This window comes from Sylvia atricapilla, chromosome 24 (genome assembly GCF_009819655.1).
Source record: "Sylvia atricapilla isolate bSylAtr1 chromosome 24, bSylAtr1.pri, whole genome shotgun sequence".
Lineage (NCBI taxonomy): Eukaryota > Metazoa > Chordata > Aves > Passeriformes > Sylviidae > Sylvia > Sylvia atricapilla.
Window position 1 is genome coordinate 1,852,484 of NC_089163.1, and position 18,023 is coordinate 1,870,506.

General features: G+C 58.1%; 4 protein-coding genes across 6 annotated transcripts; 3 read left to right on the top strand and 1 right to left on the bottom strand.

Annotated features, from left to right (window-relative positions):
• Positions 1-179: 179 nt before the first annotated feature.
• On the top strand, positions 180-8,842 carry TXLNA (taxilin alpha). The gene is made up of 11 exons (XM_066335382.1): positions 180-512; positions 1,486-1,619; positions 2,281-2,607; positions 3,708-3,799; positions 4,287-4,457; positions 5,007-5,201; positions 5,287-5,406; positions 5,546-5,620; positions 5,970-6,062; positions 6,322-6,417; positions 6,852-8,842. The coding sequence occupies exons 2-11, from the start codon at positions 1,511-1,513 to the stop codon at positions 7,140-7,142; spliced, it is 1,569 nt and encodes a 522-aa protein (XP_066191479.1). The 5' UTR covers positions 180-512; positions 1,486-1,510; the 3' UTR covers positions 7,143-8,842.
• Positions 8,843-10,355: 1,513 nt separating this feature from the next.
• CCDC28B (coiled-coil domain containing 28B) lies at positions 10,356-11,958 on the top strand. Its single transcript, XM_066335473.1, has 5 exons — positions 10,356-10,510; positions 10,588-10,742; positions 11,306-11,460; positions 11,572-11,594; positions 11,890-11,958. The coding sequence occupies exons 1-5, from the start codon at positions 10,356-10,358 to the stop codon at positions 11,939-11,941; spliced, it is 540 nt and encodes a 179-aa protein (XP_066191570.1). The 3' UTR covers positions 11,942-11,958.
• A 96-nt stretch (positions 11,959-12,054) lies between these two features.
• Positions 12,055-14,809, top strand: IQCC (IQ motif containing C). Of its 3 annotated transcripts, XM_066335124.1 has the most exons (7): positions 12,055-12,134; positions 12,345-12,488; positions 12,651-12,719; positions 13,061-13,346; positions 13,448-13,557; positions 14,094-14,199; positions 14,367-14,809. In XM_066335124.1, the coding sequence occupies exons 1-6, from the start codon at positions 12,060-12,062 to the stop codon at positions 14,196-14,198; spliced, it is 789 nt and encodes a 262-aa protein (XP_066191221.1). In that variant the 5' UTR covers positions 12,055-12,059; the 3' UTR covers position 14,199; positions 14,367-14,809. The 3 variants fall into 3 exon arrangements, with proteins under 3 accessions (XP_066191221.1, XP_066191220.1, XP_066191222.1); XM_066335123.1 differs by having other exon boundaries at positions 14,094-14,809; XM_066335125.1 differs by lacking the exon at positions 12,345-12,488 and having other exon boundaries at positions 12,056-12,134; positions 14,094-14,809.
• A 530-nt stretch (positions 14,810-15,339) lies between these two features.
• TMEM234 (transmembrane protein 234) lies at positions 15,340-18,013 on the bottom strand. Its single transcript, XM_066335211.1, has 5 exons — positions 17,970-18,013; positions 17,095-17,258; positions 16,355-16,421; positions 16,112-16,204; positions 15,340-15,611 (listed from the first exon to the last, which is right to left on the bottom strand). The coding sequence occupies exons 1-5, from the start codon at positions 17,980-17,982 to the stop codon at positions 15,550-15,552; spliced, it is 399 nt and encodes a 132-aa protein (XP_066191308.1). The 5' UTR covers positions 17,983-18,013; the 3' UTR covers positions 15,340-15,549.
• Between the last annotated feature and the right edge of the window lie 10 nt (positions 18,014-18,023).

Sequence of the window (18,023 nt, forward strand, 5' to 3'; positions counted from 1 at the left end):
TCCATGGCCGCTCTCTCGCGATGCACGCCGGGAGCTGTAGTTCCCATGGCCGCCCTCTCGCGATGCACGCCGGGAGCTGTAGTTCCCATGGCCGCCCTCTCGCGATGCACGCCGGGAGCTGTAGTTCCCATGGCCGCCCTCTCGCGATGCACGCCGGGAGCTGTAGTTCCATGGCCGCCCTCTCGCGATGCACGCCGGGAGCTGTAGTCCCCTCAGCGCCTCCGGCCGCGGTTGCCGCGTCTCCCCGCTGTTTCCCGGCAGCCCCCGCGCGGCGGGCGCTGATTGGGCGGCGGCACGGGCGGGCGCACGCGCGGCCGTTGGAGGCCCGGGGCCGAGCCGCTCCCTCAGCGCCGGTACCGCCGGAACCGCCGCAACCGCCGACACACCGGCACCGGGCGGGCACCGGCACTCACCGCCCCGCCGATGCGCCGGGCCGCCGCCGGGCCCTGCGCGCCCGTTGGCTGAGGAACGAGGCGACGCCTGCGTCAGACCGCCGGCGCTGACGTCACGGGGTGCGCGCGTGACGTCACGGCGGTGCGGGGAGGGGGCAGCGCGGGGCTGCTTTAACGGGGGGTCCCCGGAGGGGGAAGGCGGAGGCTCCACCGGGGGCTGGGCCGCGCCCGGGGCGATAACGGGGCTGAGGGGGGCCGGGGCTGCCGGTTCCCGGTGTAACGGGGGCGGCTCGGGCCGCGGGGCGGCGGGGCTGGAGCGGCCGGGGCTGCCGGTGCCGAGGCAGCGATGGGCCGGGGGCTCCCGGGCTGCTGCGGGGCCGCTTCGCTCCCCGAGCCCCGGTTACCGAGCCTGAATCCCAGTTATTCCCCCCGAAGCCCGGTATCTCCCCGGTTGTCGCCCGCGGTTTCCGCAGCAGCGGAAAAGGAGCGCCCGAGGCGCGGGGCAGGTGCGGGTGAAGGGCGCTGCCCCGCTGATCCCGCACGTGGGTGGGGACACGGGCCGGCCGCCGCCGACGCTGTTCCCTCGGGTTATCGTTCCCGGAGCCCCGGGAGGGGCTGATCCCGGTGTGAGCCGGGAACGGCCGCTTCTTGCCCTCCGGACCAGCAGCATCGCATCCCCAGCTCCTAATTAGTGTGAGGGCCAGAGGCCGGGAAAGCTGAGAACAGCCAAAGCCCTCGGAGGTGGAGGGGATGAGGATGAGGAGCTGGGATTTCTCCTTCGCCAGGGAATTCAGCAGGAATTGACCTCTGTGCTGTGCAGGCGCTGATTTCTGGGTCAGCTTCGAAATCCAGCAGAAAGGGCTGAGGGGTTTGTGCCCAGTGGGAAAATTCTGTCATCTGTAGGTCAGGAGGTGCTGCCTTGCTGCAGGAGAGGATTCCAATAGGAATTATCCTGGCACAAACCGGGACACAAGAGATGCTTTCCTCAGCACGGAGCTTCTGCTGAGAACATGCTCCTTCCTTCCCAGCCGGGGCTGATGACTCCTAAAATCCTCCAGATGTCCTTAAAGCCTCTCCCTTTCTGTTCCTGCAGACTCTGAGAGGGTGGAAAGGCTGTGATGAAGAACCAGGGAGTGGAGACCAAAGCAGCTCCACGTCCTTCCAGAACCAGCAGCGGGATGGGGCTGGAAGAGGGAGATTCACCCGATGCTGCAGCTCCCCCAGAAGGTTGGGGGATCCCTGGGGATTTGGGGGTTCTGCCCACGGTTGGGGGCAGTGCTGGCATTCCCTGGAATGTGTGAGGGCGGGTTTGAGCCTGGCAAGAGCCAGGAAAATGCTTTTTCTGCCTGAAGCTGGGCTGCTCTATCCAGCTCTTTGTAGGAGTAGAAAATCCTGGTTTTCCAAGGCAGAAAATCCTGGGAGTTTTCCCTATTTCTGTGTGTGTGCAATCCCCTTTCCTGGTTGCTGCTCCATCCCTGTTTGATCCCAGGGATCCAGCTGCTCTTACCCAGGTTTAAAATCCATTGTCATGCTAAAAAGCCCTGCCCTGGAGATCCGAGCTGCCAATTCCTCTGGGGAAAAAAAAAAAAAAAAAAAAAAGGCTCACACACAACCTGCTTTCCTTAAAAATAATAAAAAAAAATAAAAGAGGGGAGAGAGGGGAATTTTCCCTCTTGACAGATGTCAGGGGCTTGGTCATGCTCTGCTGATCAAAGGAGAGACTGTTGGGAATGCCCTGCCATTGTCAGGGCAGCTGGGCTGGAGACAAAAGCAGCTTATCCTCCTTCAAGTCCAGCCAGGAAAAAACCTCCCATTCCCTAGGAGAAGGAGAGAAAGAGAGTGAAGAGACACCCTCACTGCTTTGTGTTTCCCTTTTTCCCCTCTCCAGCTCCCGTCACTCAGGAGGATCCCAAATCCTCCCGCGACGTCTCGGAGGAGCTGAGCCGGCAGCTGGAGGACATCCTCAACACCTACTGTGTGGATGCCAGCCAGGAGAACCCGGGGGAGGATGGAGGGCAGGGAGAGCCCCCCGAGCCCGAGGAGCCCGAGAAGGGGCGCAGTGAATCCCCCAGGAACGGGGAGCAGGAGCCGGGAGGCCCCGAGATGAACGGGGAGAAGGAGAACACCAAGGGCAGCGAGGAGTTCCGGCCCGGAGAGGAGAGCGGAGAGAGGGATCAGAAGAAAGCTCAGGAGAAGAAGAAAGCCAAGGGTTTAGGTGAGGGATTCCCTGATCCCCGAGGGTTTGGGTGAGGGATTCCCTGATCCCCGAGGGTTTGGGTGAGGGATTCCCTGATCCCCGAGGGTTTGGGTGAGGGATTCCCTGATCCCCAAGGGTTTAGGATTCTCTGCTCCACAAGAGTTTGGGTGAGGGATTCTCTGCTCCCCAAGGGTTTAGGATTCCCTGATCCCTAAGGGTTTGGGTGAGGGATTCTCTGCTCCCCAAGGGTTTAGGATTCCCTGATCCCCAAGGGTTTGGGTGAGGGATTCCCTGATCCCCAAGGGTTTAGGTGAGGGATTCCCTGATCCCCGAGGGTTTGGGTGAAGAATTCCCTGCTCCTCAAGGGTTTGGGTGAAAAATTCCCTGCTCCCCAAGGGTTTAGGATTCCCTGCTCCCAAAGGGTTTGGGTGAGGGATTCTCTGCTCCACAAGGGTTCAGGTGAGGGATTCCCTGCTCCTCAAGGGTTTGGGTGAAGAATTCCGTGCTCCCCAAGGGTTTAGGATTCCCTGCTCCTCAAGGGTTTAGGTGAGGGATTCCCTGCTCCTCAAGGGTTTGGGTTTAGGATTCCCTGCTCATTGAAGGTTTGGGTGAGGGATTGTCTACTCCCTAAGAGTTTAGGTGTAGAATTCTCTGCTCCCCAAGGGTTTAGGTGAGGGATTCCCTGCTTCCCAAGGGTTTAGGATCCCCTGCTCCCCAGGGGTTTGGGTGAAGGATTCCCTGCTCCACCTGTGCCCAAGGATATCAGTGCATGGATAAATGGATTTTATCCCACACTAATCATCCTCGGGGAAATCAGAGCCTTGGATGTGTTTGGGATTATCTTCCTGTTCTCTGGGGATGAGGAATGCACCCAGTGCAGCCTCTGAATTCTCTGGGTTTCTCTTCTGCTGGGCACAGCTGGCTCCAGCCAGCCCAGGGATGGTTTTCCCTTCCAAAATCCAGCTGCTCCAGCTGTTCTCCCACCACGGGGAAATCCTGGGAATGTTCTGGGTCCCTCTGCTCAGTCCCTCCTTTTTTCACCTTTCCAAGCCAGAACTGTGTATAAAACAATTTTATCCTATTTTATTGCATTATCCCCATTCCACACCTCATCCCAGGCAAGGAAATCACTTTGCTGATGCAGACCCTGAACACCCTGAGCACGTCAGAGGAGAAACTGGCAGCTCTGTGCAAGAAATACGCTGAGCTGGTGAGTCCTGGGGCTGGGGGAGGATGTGGCAGCTCAGGGAGGCAGGAGAGGGACATTCCAGGGACACACTGGAGCTTTGTGGTGTCCTGGGATCTCTGCAGTGCTGGATTTTTGGGGTAGGAGGAGGGTGGGTGTCGCTGGTGTTGTTTGTGAAGCGTGGACAGAGGGAATTTTGGTTAATCTGAGTGCAGGAGGAGCTCAGATCTGTTTTCACACACACACAAAGCCCTGATCCCCAAAGTCCAACCAAAGTGGAATTCCAAGCATGGATCTGGAAGAGGTTTGGGGCTGCCTGTGCATGTCCAAAATGTCCCTGTGGGTGGCTTTTCCCTGTGCTGGGGGAACATGGAGCTCCTTCCCATTCCAGCAGGGTGGGAATTGAGGGCTCTGTGTCACTCCTGCTCACTCAGAAGTGTCACAAACCTCCTGTCCTTGAGGGGCACAGCCCTGCCCTGCTGCCTCCACACCTTCTGCTCCCCTCTCCCAGCTGGAAGAGCACCGGAACTCGCAGAAACAGATGAAGATCCTGCAGAAGAAGCAGAGCCAGCTGGTGCAGGAGAAGGATCACCTGCAGAGTGAGCACAGCAAGGCCATCCTGGCCCGCAGCAAGCTGGAGAGCCTGTGCCGGGAGCTGCAGAGGCACAACAGAACCCTCAAGGTGACCCTGGGCAGCCTCTGCTCCTTCCCCAGGGGCCATTTGGGCAAACTCACCTGTCCCCACAGTGCTTGTCCCCACTCTGCCATCAGGGCGCTGCTCTAACTTTGTAATTCTATAATTTTGTCCCAGTGCTGTAATTTTGTCGCTTTCCCTTGTCCCAGTGCTGGAATTTTGTAATTTTATAATTCTGTCCCCTTGTCCCAGTGCTGGAATTTTGTCCCTTGTCCCAGTGCTGGAATTTTGGAATTTTTATAATTTTGTCCCTTGTCCCCAGTGCTGGAATTTTGTAATTTTTATAATTTTGTCCCTTGTCCCAGTGCTGGAATTTTGAGGCTGAGCCATCCTCACCCGCAGGATGAGGATGTTGTCAATTCAAAGGAAATCACCAACTGCTCCTCACCATCTGTGCCAAACCAACACAGTGTCCAAGTTGTTATTTCAGGATTTATCCTCCAAAAGAAGGGAAGGGGGAAGGCCCAGATGGACATAAGGGAGGCTGGATGGGTTGGGAACACCATTTTGGGAAGTTTTCTCCTTTACCTGATGCAGGAGGAAGGTGTCCAGCGTGCCAGGGAGGAGGAGGAGAAGAGGAAGGAGGTGACCTCCCACTTCCAGGTGACTCTGAACGACATCCAGCTGCAGATGGAGCAGCACAACGAGAGGAACTCGAAGCTGCGCCAGGAGAACATGGAGCTGGCAGAGAGGCTCAAGAAGCTCATCGAGCAGTATGAGCTGAGGGAGGAGGTGGGTCAGGGACAGAGGAGGCTGCTCCTGAGGGCAGGAAAAAGCTCTGGCTCCTCCCCTGAGCTCTGCTGTTCCCCCCCCACAGCACATTGACAAGGTGTTCAAGCACAAGGAGCTGCAGCAGCAGCTGGTGGATGCCAAACTGCAGCAGGCCCAGGAGATGCTGAAGGAGGCAGAGGAGAGGCACCAGCGGGAGAAGGATTTTGTAAGTCTTGGAGCAGTTGCTTGGGACAGTTTTTTGCCTCTTACTGGGTGTTATCTCAGCTCTTGACATTCCAGTGGCTGCTTAGCCCTGGATGCACCAGGAGCATTCCCAGATAATTCCCTGCTTTGCTCTTCCCCAGCTGCTGAAGGAAGCTGTGGAGTCACAGAGGATGTGTGAGCTGATGAAGCAGCAGGAGACACACCTCAAGCAGCAGGTGAGTTCCCTGCTCTGTGTGCTCAGCCTGGTTTTTTTGTGGTTTTTTTGCCCTCCCTGAACACCCCAAACCTCCTTAATCTGGAAGAGAGAGGGGCAGGATCCCTCCCGGGTTTGGTTTTGGTGAGCTGAGGCTTTGTTCAGGGACATTTCCCAGGCCTGGGAGCAGTCATGGGATCACCCTGCTGCAGCCAGGAGGTGTTTGTAGAACACTCTGCTCTCAGGACGTTTCCCTAGCACAGGATTTTCCTTTGGCAGGAAAGCAGCTCCTGCTGTTTGTTGGTGTCCCAGGGCAGCAGCTCAGCCTCTGCAGGCCCTGGGTGCCATCAGCTCCCTGTCTGTCCCCACAGCTGGCTCTGTACACTGAGAAGTTTGAGGAGTTCCAGAACACCCTTTCCAAAAGCAGTGAAGTGTTCACGACGTTCAAACAGGAGATGGAGAAGGTGGGTGAGGTTTTTGCCTCCGTGCTGCTCCCTAATTTCAGTTAATTCTGGGTCTAAACCCAAACTCTGGGGTGACACACGAGAACCTGTGGGGTGACACACGAGAACCTGTGGGGTGTCACTGCAATATTCCCCCTGAGGTTTATTTATTTTGGTGTGTCCTGAGCAAGGCCAGGAATTGCACTTTGATCCCTTTGGGTCCTTTCCAACTCAGGACATTTTGTGACTCGATTTTTTTGCCTTTTCTGTGGTCCTGTAGATGACCAAGAAGATCAAGAAGCTGGAGAAGGAGACCACCATGTACCGCTCCCGCTGGGAGAGCAGCAACAAGGCCCTGCTGGAGATGGCAGAGGAGGTGAGGCTCTGGAGCAGCTGGGGAGGGGTGGGATGGGGACAGGACAGGTCCTGCAGAGGGAAAAAGAAGCTCCTTGGTGTTTTGGGTGCTGAAGGTTTGTTTGGTCATGGAGATTTTCCCCTCAGGCTTCCCTAGAATCAGTCATGGAGTGATTTGGGTTGGGAGGGACTGTAAAGTTGATCCAGTTCCACGCCATGCCGTGGGCAGGGAGAAATTCCACTGTGCCAGGGTGCTCCAAGCCTGGCTTTGGGCACTTCCAGGGATCTGGGCACCCTGTGCCAGAGCCTCCCCACCCTCACTGAGAGGAATTTCATCCCAACATCCCACCTGACCCCTGCCTTCCCTCCATTTAAAAACCACCCCCCTGTCCTTTCACTTAGCCCCTCATACCCTTTTGGGGTTTCATCTCTGCTTTGCTGCCTGTCTCCCTGCAGAAAACCCTTCGGGACAAGGAGCTGGAGGGGCTGCAGGTGAAGATCCAGCGCCTGGAGAAGCTTTGCCGGGCGCTGCAGACGGAACGCAACGACCTCAACAAGAAAGTGCAGGACCTGTGCGCCCACACGGACCTGGGGGAGCCTCTGAGGGAGCCTCTGAAGGAGCCAGCACCCCGGGACAGCTCCGAGGCAGATTCCCTGAGCTCTGGAAAAGCCAGGAACAGCCCAGATCCTGTGGAAATGCCGGCAGAACTGAGCGGGACTGAGGAGGGCACTCGGGGCACTGACTGAGCTCCCCGGGGCAGGGCACACACAGCTGGGCTGAGGGAGGATGAGTCCCCTCCCTCTTCCCTGTCCCCTGGGACAAGGTGGGAAAAGGACAGGACACACAGCCCCTTCTGGGGCTTGTGAGATTTCCTAGCTTAGGTTTTTGGAGGATGGTTTTTCTTAAGATTTTATACATATATATATATATATATGTACATGTACATGTACATGTGTATATATATATAAGATACATAAAAATGTGCAGGGCAACACTTTTATCGATGGATATCCCTGAGAAGCAGAAGGGCCCACCCAGCTCCCTGCCTGCTGTGTGAATATTGAAAAAATTTGGAGCCTCAGCTGCCCGTCCCTCTCACTGAAAGACCTTTGTCACTGGCAGGCTCAGGAGAGCAGATCCAGGGATCTGTGCTCCAGCACAGGGACAACGACTCCACCCTGGAGAGAAAGCAGAGCTGGGAGAATTCCAAGAGCATTCCCAGCACTGGCTTCTCCCTCTTCCCTCTGCCAGGCAAGGAGGGAGCCCCTGGACTCACGGAGGCAGCTCATGTGTGAGCTGAGGGCACAAGAGGCTGTTCTGTCCTCTCTGTGGGTTCTGTGTCTGCAATGGGACCAGGAGAAGCAGGAAAAGGGGCTGCCTGGTCCCACCCCCGGGAATTTTTTTGCTCTTCCCAGGCCCTGCCAATGTCTCAAAACCGCCTTACGATTCACAGTTGCCTCTTTGCTGAACGCACACGTGCACAAAGTGTATTAAACAGTTAATCCAAAGGTCTAATTCCCAAGTGTTTGTGCACAGGGATTGGGGAGGTGCCCCCGAGCCCCTCTGGCCCAGCCCTGGAGGCATCCAGGGAGCTGCAGGAGGATCTGAGCTCTGTGTGCTCCTGCAGCTGCTGCTCCAGCCAGGATCATCGGGATCAGCTCTGGGGCTGCTCCTCCAGCCTGGGGCTGCCTGTGCTATCCCAGCCACACTTCTTTCCTTTCCCTCTCTGCTTGGAAGAGCATCTCCCCCCAGCGCTGCCTCACCCCTGGGGCCTGGATGTGCTGGGAGGGAGTTTAGGGACCTGCTGGCGCCAGGTTTTGGGATTTTTCCCTTCGTTCCTCAAGATTTTTGTCTTTTCGCTGTTCTTTTGGAAGAGTGGACTCGCTTCAAACCTCGCTGCAGCTTTGTCTTTGTGACAGACTTGATTCATTCCCGGCATTGCCTTCCTCGTGCTGGAAGCCGAAGCCAGGACGTTCCCCACCGTGGATGTATCCAGCGGATCAGTTTGGGATTCTCTTCTGGCACCACAGCTGCTCTCACATCTTCCCTCCATGAAGGACCTGCCTCCGTGTCCCCTGTTCCTGCAGGGGGATTCCAGGGAATCCAGATCTAAGGAAGGCAGCAGGGACGGGCTCTGAAGCTCCACAGAGCCGTGGCTGGACATCCACGGGGACAATCCCTGGAGCTGTGGCTTGGTGGCTGTGTGCCAGCCGCTCGCTGTCAGCGCGGTTCCTCCGGGAGGATCCATGAATGTAATCCCGCCCCGTTCCCGGCGGCCGGGCCGAGCGGGGGCTGCTGCCGGAATCTGGACTTGACTAAAAGGAAAAACCCTTTAGAAATTCACCAAACTCCCTTTTATTTGCGTCTTTACCCTGTCGTGGTACAGAAACCTCCGCGGGGGCTGTTTGTGTGTATCCTGTATCCAAGAGAAACACTCCCAAACCTCGCTGCTGCCTCTCGTTCTTTTACCGCGGCGACAGCGAAGATTTGGGGCTTTGGGTGGCCACATCCAACCTCTGTGGGACACAACTTCCCCCTGTCCAGGGCTCTGCTCCTGCTTTTCCAGCGGGAATGAGGCGGCGGAGGCTGCGAGGGGCACTGGAGCTGGGATGTCCCTGCTCAGGGGGGACATCGGGGTGTCCCCAGCCCCCGGCCTGTGGCTCTTTCTCCCCGGGCTGCTGCAGCCACCAAGAGCCACCAACCCTGAGGGTCCCTGGGGACATCAACCCCCTTTTCCCGGCTGCTCCTTTGTGCCTCCATCGGCTCCAAAATATCCAAGATGGGTTTAAAATCCTGCCGGGATTTACAGCAGCTGCCGCGCTCGGCCTGGAAGGGGGAGGACGGGACTTGTTTAATCCCGTCCCTGCGCCAGGGCTGGAGAGGCCCTTTCCCGGCTCTTTCCCGGCCCTTTCCCGGCTCCTTCCCGCAGGGACGGATCCCGCGATCGCGGCACTGCGGTGACAGCGGAGGGGACTCGGGGTAAAGCGGGGGAACGGGAGGCGGTGACAGGAACGACCCCGGGGCTCCTCTGCCGCCAAATCCCGCCGCATTCCCGATCCTGCGGGATGCTGAGCCCGGAGCAGGGATCCTGCGGGCAGCCGGGGTCCGGCCGAGCCTGGAGGAAGTTCCCTTTCCCTTTAAATGCAAATCCCAGGCTGTGCGGACGGTGTCCGGCGGGATCGGGGCGTCCATCGGCTCCCGGAGGCCGGAGCGGGCCCGGAGCAGGTCAGTCCCGGTCGTGGCGCTCCGGACAAAGGGGACGAAAGGGACAAAAGGGACAAAAGGGACAAAGGGGCTCTACAGCCCCCAGAGCTGCCCCGTCCCGGCGCCGCGCGGGGTCCGGGGCACGGGGGGGACAAAGGGGGTCCCCACGCGGTCCCTGTCCCGCTCTCGCCGGGCCGGTTCGGGGCCCAAATCCTCTTTTCCCTCGAGAGACGGGGCCCGGCCGGAGCTGCGGCTGCGGTTCAGGCCCCGGCCGAGCTCCTGCGGCGATGCTCCGGAGCCTCCCCGGGAACGGGGGACCGAGCTCCTGCTCCGGTCCTTCCGCCGCCACCGAGCTCCTGCTCCGGTCCTTCCGCCGCCACCGAGCCGTGCTGCGGTCCTTCCGCCGCCACCGAGCCGTGCTGCGGCTCCCCGTGGGTCACTGCTTAACCTCGGGGTCCCTGTGCCCCCCTTATCGCGGGCGTCCCGGTGTCCCTGGCTGTCCCCTCTTTGTCCCGCTGTCCCCGCTTGTCCCTAGGGTCCCGGTGTCCCTGGCTGTCCCCTCTTTGTCCCGGGGGTCCCCGAGCCCATCTGCTGTCCCCGCGTGTCCCGGTGTCCCTGGCTGTCCCCCCCGTGTCCCCCCAAACCCCTCTCCGCTGTGCCCCGGGCAGCCGCGTCCTGTCCCCGATCGATGCCTCCCCTCCGCCCAGCGAAGGAGCCCCGAGCGCCGTGTCCGTCCCCCGCAGGGTGCCGCGGCCATGGAGGAGCGGAGGAAGAAGCGGAGCCCCAAAACCTGCCTGGCTCAGCCGCTGCCCGCCGGAGCCCCGCGGCCGCTGCCCCCGAGCAAGAGCACGTCCTTCGCTCTGCCGCTGCCCGCTCTGCCCTCGCCCCGGCAGCGGCCGCGGCCCCGCCGGTCAGTGCCGCGGCCACCGGGGAACCGGGGACGCTCAAACCGGGGCCATGCCGACGCCGTGTTCGTTCCCACCGCAGGACCAGCAAGGAGCGGGCGCGGGCGGGTCCCGGAGGGTCCCGGGGGGCTCCGCTGCAGCACAGCTTCCTCACGGATGTGTCCGACGTGTGCGAGATGGAGGGCGGGCTGCTCAGCCTGCTCAGCGACTTCCACTCGGGAAAGCTGCAGGCGTTCGGTGAGGGGCGGGGATGGGATGGGAACGGGGGAGAGGGAGAGGGGACGGGATGGGATGGGATGGGATGGGATGGGATGGGATGGGATGGGATGGGATGGGACGGGACAGGAAAGTTGTGGGATGGGATGGGCCAAGGGATGGGATGGGGCACGGTGTTATGGGACAAGATGGAATGGGGATGGGACAGAATCAGAGGGGATGGGATAAGGATGGAATGGGATGGGACAGGACCAGACAGGATGGGATGGGACAGGAATGGGGCAGGCTGGGCTGGGCTGGGTATAGGGAAGGAGCAGGCTGGAGAATTTAGGGGCTGGAGGATTTTGGACCCACGAGGAAGGATTTGGATTGGGAAAGTGTTGGATCCATAGGGAAGGGATGGGCTGGGAGATGGATGGTTGATGGATGGATGATGGAGGGATCCATAGAGAAGAAGGGACAAGCTGTGGGTTGGGATTGATGCCCAGGGAAAGGCAGTTCAGGAGGAGCTGTGCTGGCTCTTCCCTGGGATCCAGGCAGGGAAGGAGCAGGGGCTGCTGTGGAATGTTCTGGGTCTCTCCTAGGGAAGGAATGCTCCTTCGAGCAGCTGGAGCACGTGCGGGAGATGCAGGAGAAGCTGGCGCGGCTCCACTTCGGCCTCGACGTGTGTGTGGAGGAGCTCCCTGAGGAGCAGAAGAAGGCGGCGGCCGACAGGAACCTGGACCAGCTGCTGGCACACGTGAGTGTCACCCACCCCTGTGACACGGGAGTGTCACCCCTGTCCCCTGCCCGCGCTGGGACACCCCCAGGGTCCCCTCTGGTCCCTCAGCCTCTGCCTTTGCTCCCACAGCTGGAAGAGCTCAGCAGCTCCATGTATCCTTGGCTGGGGATGGGGGTGGCCTGGTGACAGTGACGGTGGTGACGGTGACAGTGGTGACAGTGACGGTGGTGACGGTGACAGTGGTGACAGTGGCAGTGATGGTGGTGGTGGGCAGCAATGGTGGCAGTGGTGGAGGTGGGTGGCAATGGGAACGGTGGCAGTGATGGAGGTGGCAGTGGTGACAGTGGTGACGGTGATGACAAGTGACGGCACTGGTGACAATGCCAGGAGTGACAATGCCACTGCTGACAGTGACGCTGCCGGCGCTTCCCCTTGACCCGCTCTCAGACAAAAGCTGCACCTGGCCGAGAGCTCGGACCCCGAGGACGCGGCGCCCTGACCCCGACCCCGGCCCGGTCCCCGCCGTCCCCGGGACCCCGAATCGGGCCCTGCCGGGGCCCCGCCGCCATGGCGGCCACGGGCGCGCCGTGATGACGTCATCGGGCGGCGCCGGGCCCATGGCGGCCGCGGCGGGAGCGGGGAGCGCGGCTGAGGGAGAGCGGCGGCTGCTCCGCGCCGTGACACGGCTACAGGTGCGGGAGCGGGCCGGGGAGGGGAGGGGAGGGAAGGGAAGGGAAGGGAAGGGAAGGGAAGGGAAGGGAAGGGAAGGGAAGGGAAGAAAAGATGGAGCCGTTGGGGACACGTCTGGAAAGGGCCGTGAGGGCACCTCAGGCGGCGGGGGGATGCTCCTGCCGGTGCCGGTGCCCGGTGCCCGGTGCCAGCGCTGCCCCGGGCCGTGCCAGGCCTGTGCCAGGGGCTTCCTGCTGCGGCGGCGGCTCCGGGGCCTGCGGGAGGAGTTCGAGGCCGTGGTGCTGGAGATCGAAGGCGACCTGAGGCGGCTCCGCTGGACCGGCAGCGTTCTGCAGCGGCCGCGCTTCGAGCCCGAGGTCCGTGAGCGGCGGGGAACATTCCCGGCACCGGGGGAACATTCCCGGCACCGGGGGAACATTCCCGGCACCGGGGGAACATTCCCGGCACCGGGGGGAACATTCCCGGGACTCGGGAACTGGAGCCCGCTGGAATTGCTGAGTGCTGCCCCTGCCCTGCAGGATTCTCCAGACCCTGCCCGGCCGGGATTTGTCCCTCCAGGTGCAGCTCAGCCTCAAGGCCGTGCCCAGGTGATTCCCCTTTCTCTGCTCTTACCCGTCCTGAGCCCATAAAAAGTTTGGGTGGCTCAAAGCAGAGCAAAGCAGGACGTTGTTAACAGCTGGCACAGCAGAGCCACGTCCCAGACCTTTACATTTTCTTTTATATATTTTCTTTTGTGTATTTTATTATTTTCTTTGATAGTTCTTTATATTTTCTCTATGTTTTCTTCTTATTTGTCTTCATATTTTCTTCCTGTTTCTTTCATGTTTTCTTTTAGACTTTCTTGGGTTTTTAAAAGATTTTTCTTATATTTTTCTTTCCCTCCCTTTATTGGTTTGTGGGGTTTTTCCCCCTGTTTTTCTTTGGGCAGCTCTCCCCAGGGCAGCCCTTGGATCCAGGGCGGGCTGCAGAGAACGAGAATCCCAAATCCATTCCCAAAAAAACCCCGGAGAAGCCAAATCCCCCTGGAGCAGAGCGGGCTGGGAGCTTTGGGAACATCCCCCCCTCAGCCCCTCTGCCCAGGGGGACAACCCCAAACCCCCCAAATTTGGGGTCTGGTGCTGCTAAAACCCCAGAAAAGGAGGGAAGAGGCCCAGAGTGGGACAGTGACAGTGTGACCTCGGAATGGGACAGTGAGGACCTCACAGCCAGCCCAGGTGAGGGACACACAACCTCAGCAATATCTTGGGAAAGCTGGAACAGCTCCCACAATCCGGATCTTTGTGATTCTCCCATTTTTTTGGGTTTTTTTGGGCAGAAATCCCAGAGGATCTGCAGGGCCTGCCCCGCTCGGAGCTGCAATCCCACAGGAACCATCTGCTGATGGAGCTGCTGTGGATCCAACAGGCCATTGCCAGCAGGAAACACGTGAGGGGCTGCTCCTGCCTCTGCCCAGACCCTGCTGGTGTGGGCTGGTCACCCAGGGCTGGGGGTGCATGGGGCAGGGGTTCTGTTATCCTGAGATTCAGTTCTCCAGGGGGTTATTTGGGTGGATGTGGCTGGATTCAGTTCTCCTGGGATTCAGTTCTCCAGGGATTTATTTGGATGGATGTGCCTGGATTCAGTTTTCCAGAGATTTATTTGGGTGCCTGTGGCTGGATTCAGTTCTCCAGGGATTCATTTCTCCAGGGATTTATTTGGGTGCCTGTGACTGGACTCAGTTCTCCAGGGATTTATTTGGGTGGATGTGGCAGAGATTCAGTTTTCCAGAGATTTATTTGGGTGGCTGTGGCAGGATTCAGTTCTCCAGGGTTTCATTTCTCCAGGGATTTATTTGGGTGGCTGTGGCAGGATTCATTTCTCCAGGGGTTTATTTGGGTGCATATGGCAGGGATTCAGTTTTCCAGGGATTTATTTGGGATTTTGCTCTGGGACTCAATCCCTTGGTTTTCTCTCCCTCGCAGTTCCTGATGCTGAAGCAGAAGCTGGGAATTCCTGAGCACTCCAGCAGCATTCCCGAGTTTTGGGATGGGTGTGGGGACGCCCTGGAGCTGCAGCACCACTCCTGAGGTGACAGTGGCAGCTCCCTGGGACGGTTTTCACCCCAGGAAAACCTTTTGTGGATTAAACATCATCAGCCAGAGGAGCTGTGGAAGGATCCATCCCACAGGATCCCCCTTTTCCTTGGCTGAGCTGGATGATCCAAGTGGGAATTGAGGATTTTTCGCTTCCAGCAGGTGTTTTTGTGCAAGTGGAATGGCTGAAGGCAGCAGGAGCTGCAGGAATGAGCTCTTCCCACAGAGCTGAGTGGATTCCACGTGGGAATTCCCGGGTTTGGGGTGGTTCTGCACCATCCAGGACAGCCAGGGGCTGGATTTTTGGGAACACTGAGTGTGTGCAGTGCAGGTGGGGAGGGAGAGCCCATCCCCTGCTCCTTGGGCTGAGGCTCATTCCTGCCTTTCCTCTGGCTCTGGGAATTGCCTCCTGGGGCAGAGCCAGGACAGGACCTGGTGCTTTGTCAATTCCTCCAGCTCAGGGACGTCCCAGGTCCCTCAGAAAGGGACTTTCTCCGTGGTGCTGAGGTGCCCTGACCCCTCTGAGGCCACTGCAGATGTGGATCCTTCCCTTCTGCAATTGTTTTTACTCTTTGGAAATAAAAAAAAAATAAAAAAAATAACAACTTTTCCTGATGCTGAACTCGTTCCTGATTTCTCCGTGGCTGAGGGTGAGGTGTCCAGGACAGGACAGGATCTTGGGGACTTCCCAAACTGTCACAGGGGGGTGACAGCAACTGCTGCCCATGGAGATGCTGATCCTGGAATCCTGATGGGAACCTGGGGGCTGCTGCTGGACCTGGAGGAACAAATCCTGGAGGATCAAAGAGCCCTGAGGTTCCTGGTGCTCTCTCAGGGTGTTGGATGTGGTCACAATTTCCTGCTGCTGGGTTTGCATCCATGGAAACTGGGCTGGGAAGGGGCTGGGCTCAGCAGAGGGAGGTTTTTGGGGTGCTCAGGAGGGTTTGGGGAGGATTTGGGGTGGTCAGAAGGGTTTGTTTTGGGCTTGGCAGAAGGATTTGGGCTCAGTGAGGGGCTGGTCGAAGGGTTTTGGGGTGCTCAGAAGGGTTTAGGGTGTGTTTGGGATGGTCCAGGGAAGGGTTTCAGGTTTTCAGAAGGGTTTTGGGGTAATCAAAAATCCATCAGTGCCAGGAGATCCCACTGGGTGATTTATTCCTTACCCCTCCAGTGCTGAATGAGACGACTCAATCCTTGAAACAGCCACCAAAAATCCCTTCAAACCGTCCCTGCAAAGGGCCTGGTGCCTCAGGGAATGCCATCCAGGGCTTTTGCCATCCCAAAACACCTTTCCCAGGTGTGACTGAGAGCCAGGAGGTGACTCTGGTCAGGTTCTGCTGCTTCTCCTTCAAGACCCAGCCACACACAGGGAGACTCCCAGGATGGTGAGCAGCATTCCTGCCACAGCTCCTGGGGGGATTCACAAGGATAACCTGGGAATTTGCCTCAAAAAACAACCTCCAGCTGGTTTTTCCATGTCCTGGAGTTTTAAAATTTCCCGGTTCCCTCCTTTTTCCTGCCCACCTGAGCAGGGCAGTGTCAGTGTGGGAAGCTGGGGGTTGACATTTGGGGGCTTTTGGGCCACTCCTTTTCCATGGTGGGTGTTTTATTCAGTGTTTCTCTCCTGAGGGAAAAGCTCAAACCTATGAACTCTTTTTAGCAAAAAACAGCCAGTTCTGGCTTGAAATTTAGCAGCTCTGCCCAAAAAAAAATTAAAAATATCTGTTTCAATTCCCTTTCAGCCAAAGCTGCTGTGACCCAGTTTGAGCCTTGTGGGGTGTTTGGTGTCTTCAGAAATAAACTAATGTAAAAAATAAAATATAAAAATAAATCAAATAAAATTATAAATCAAATCATCTCAATGGAATAAATGGTGAGTTCTTTGAGGAAAGGCTTGAAGTGGAACTCACTTTTCCCACCAATGTCCTCTCCCAGGATTTTCCCTGTCACCAAGGTCACAATCAAAGCCAGGGAGTTGCAGAGTGGCACAGCCAAGGCCAGGTCTGAAATGCAAGTGGAAAACGCAGAAATTTGGTTTATTTGTGATCATCCCCAAGGGAGCTGCTGGGTGTTTGGCTAAACCACTGACCCACAGCTCTGATCCTGCCCAAAAATCCCATCAACCCACCCCAAAAAAGCCACCAGGGACTGACCTGTGGAGGCCAAGGTGAGGTAGAAGAGGAGGGATCCAGCCTGGTTGAGCAGGAAAGGCACCAGGTACTGCAGGAAAACACAACCTGGGTGAGGGGACCCAGCCTGGGACCACCAAAAATGGTGAATGGAATCCCTGAGCTCATCCCAACCTGGGGGAATATCAGCCCCAAATCCCTCTGGTTGGGAAAATCAGCCCCAAATCCCTCTGCCTGGACACTGAATGTTTCTGCACCACATTAAAAAGGGATTTTTAATTTTATTTTTAGGGCAAAATCCACCCCAGGAAAGGCAACTCGGAGCCCAAGTGTTCCCACTGGGAAATCCCACATTTTTCCCATGAAATCGGGAAGAAAAGGCTCAGTTTGTTGCATTTAAACAACTTCTTTTTTTTTTTTGCTCTGCTGCCCCATGGAATATCTCCCCAAATATATATCCATCGGGGTGTTATCCCAAATATCAGCAAGGCAGAAAAAACACCCAAAAGATGGGAAAAGAAGAGGCAACATAAGAGTGAAATGAGAGAAAAATCAGTGGGAATGGCAGGGCTGCTGTGCAAAGCTCCAAACCCTGCACAGGAGGAGCAGAACCACGGGAAGGTTTGGGAAGGTTTGGGAAGGTTTGGGAAGGTTTGGGAAGGTTTGGGAAGGTTTGGGAAGGTTTGGGAAGGGAAGGGAAGGGAAGGGAAGGGAAGGGAAGGGAAGGGAAGGGAAGGGAAGGGAAGGGAAGGGAAGGTTCTCACCTTGCAGTTGAGGCTGAGGAAGAGGAGCTCGGCCAGGAGCTGCCTCAGGCGGCCCCGACCCCGCTGCTGCCGCTGCTCCTGCTCCAGCCCCGCCGCTGCCGCCCTGAGGAACGGGGCAGAGCCGCCCCAGAGCGCGGCCACCAGCGCCACGGCCGCGCCCTGCCCTGCGGGACACAAAAACACCCCGAGGGTTTGTCCGGGGGGATTTCAGGTTCTGTGGTGCCCAGGGGCTCTGAGCTCACAGCAGTGTCACTCAGCTTTGCACACAGCAGGGACACAAAACAAATCCTTGTCCTGCTGCACACCAAGGACACCTGGGACAAGTTCTCAGGGCCAAAGGCACAAACAAGGGTGGGCTGGAGGGAGGGACAAGAAGGATGGGACTGCATCAGCTGGAGCTGGGATGGGACAATTCAACCCCAACGGGAAAATGGACAAACACTTATAAAAGTGTGAGACCTCGTGACCATTTGTCCATTTTGTGACCATTCTGTGACCAATTTGTGCCCATTTTGGGTCCACTTTGGGTGTAGCCCTGCTCAGGCTCTTGTCCTGCCCGAGGTGTGTCCTAAAGGCCTTTTAATAAATCTCTACTTTATTCTCCAGCTTTGCCCAGTCTCTGTTCCAGCTCAGCCTTCCCAAGGCACCAGCAGTGTCCAAGGCCGGGCTGGACGGAGCCTGGAGCATTGCGGGTCTGTAACGCCCGCGGGGATGGATGATCCCCCAGTTCCTCCCTCTCCCCGTTTCCCCGCCAGAGGAGCCCCTCCACCACCTCCCTCACTCCTCTGATCCCTCCCACCCTCTCAGGACCTCCTCACCCACCTTTCCTCCCCTCCCCAAACAAACCCTCCCCCGCCGCCATCACTTTCCCTCACCCACGGTCGCCATGGCAACGCGGCGGCGCTTCCTGCTTCACCCGGAAGTCGCGC

Bases quoted from the DNA above. Each gene is read 5' to 3' on its own strand.
- IQCC (XM_066335123.1), top strand. From the start codon at position 12,060: ATGGCGGCCGCGGCGGGAGCGGGGAGCGCGGCTGAGGGAGAGCGGCGG. The intron at 12,720-13,060 runs GTGATTCCCCTT...TTCTTTGGGCAG, and splicing joins AGCCTCAAGGCCGTGCCCAG to CTCTCCCCAGGGCAGCCCTT. The intron at 13,558-14,093 runs GTGAGGGGCTGC...TCTCCCTCGCAG, and splicing joins CCATTGCCAGCAGGAAACAC to TTCCTGATGCTGAAGCAGAA.
- TMEM234 (XM_066335211.1), bottom strand. The intron at 16,205-16,354 runs GTCAGTCCCTGG...CTTGCATTTCAG, and splicing joins CCTCACCTTGGCCTCCACAG to ACCTGGCCTTGGCTGTGCCA. The intron at 15,612-16,111 runs GTGAGTTCCACT...GAATCCCCCCAG, and splicing joins AGAGGACATTGGTGGGAAAA to GAGCTGTGGCAGGAATGCTG.
- CCDC28B (XM_066335473.1), top strand. From the start codon at position 10,356: ATGGAGGAGCGGAGGAAGAAGCGGAGCCCCAAAACCTGCCTGGCTCAG. The intron at 10,511-10,587 runs GTCAGTGCCGCG...TTCCCACCGCAG, and splicing joins CAGCGGCCGCGGCCCCGCCG to GACCAGCAAGGAGCGGGCGC. The intron at 11,595-11,889 runs GTATCCTTGGCT...ACCCGCTCTCAG, and splicing joins GAAGAGCTCAGCAGCTCCAT to ACAAAAGCTGCACCTGGCCG.
- TXLNA (XM_066335382.1), top strand. From the start codon at position 1,511: ATGAAGAACCAGGGAGTGGAGACCAAAGCAGCTCCACGTCCTTCCAGA. The intron at 5,202-5,286 runs GTGGGTCAGGGA...CCCCCCCCACAG, and splicing joins AGTATGAGCTGAGGGAGGAG to CACATTGACAAGGTGTTCAA. The intron at 5,407-5,545 runs GTAAGTCTTGGA...GCTCTTCCCCAG, and splicing joins ACCAGCGGGAGAAGGATTTT to CTGCTGAAGGAAGCTGTGGA.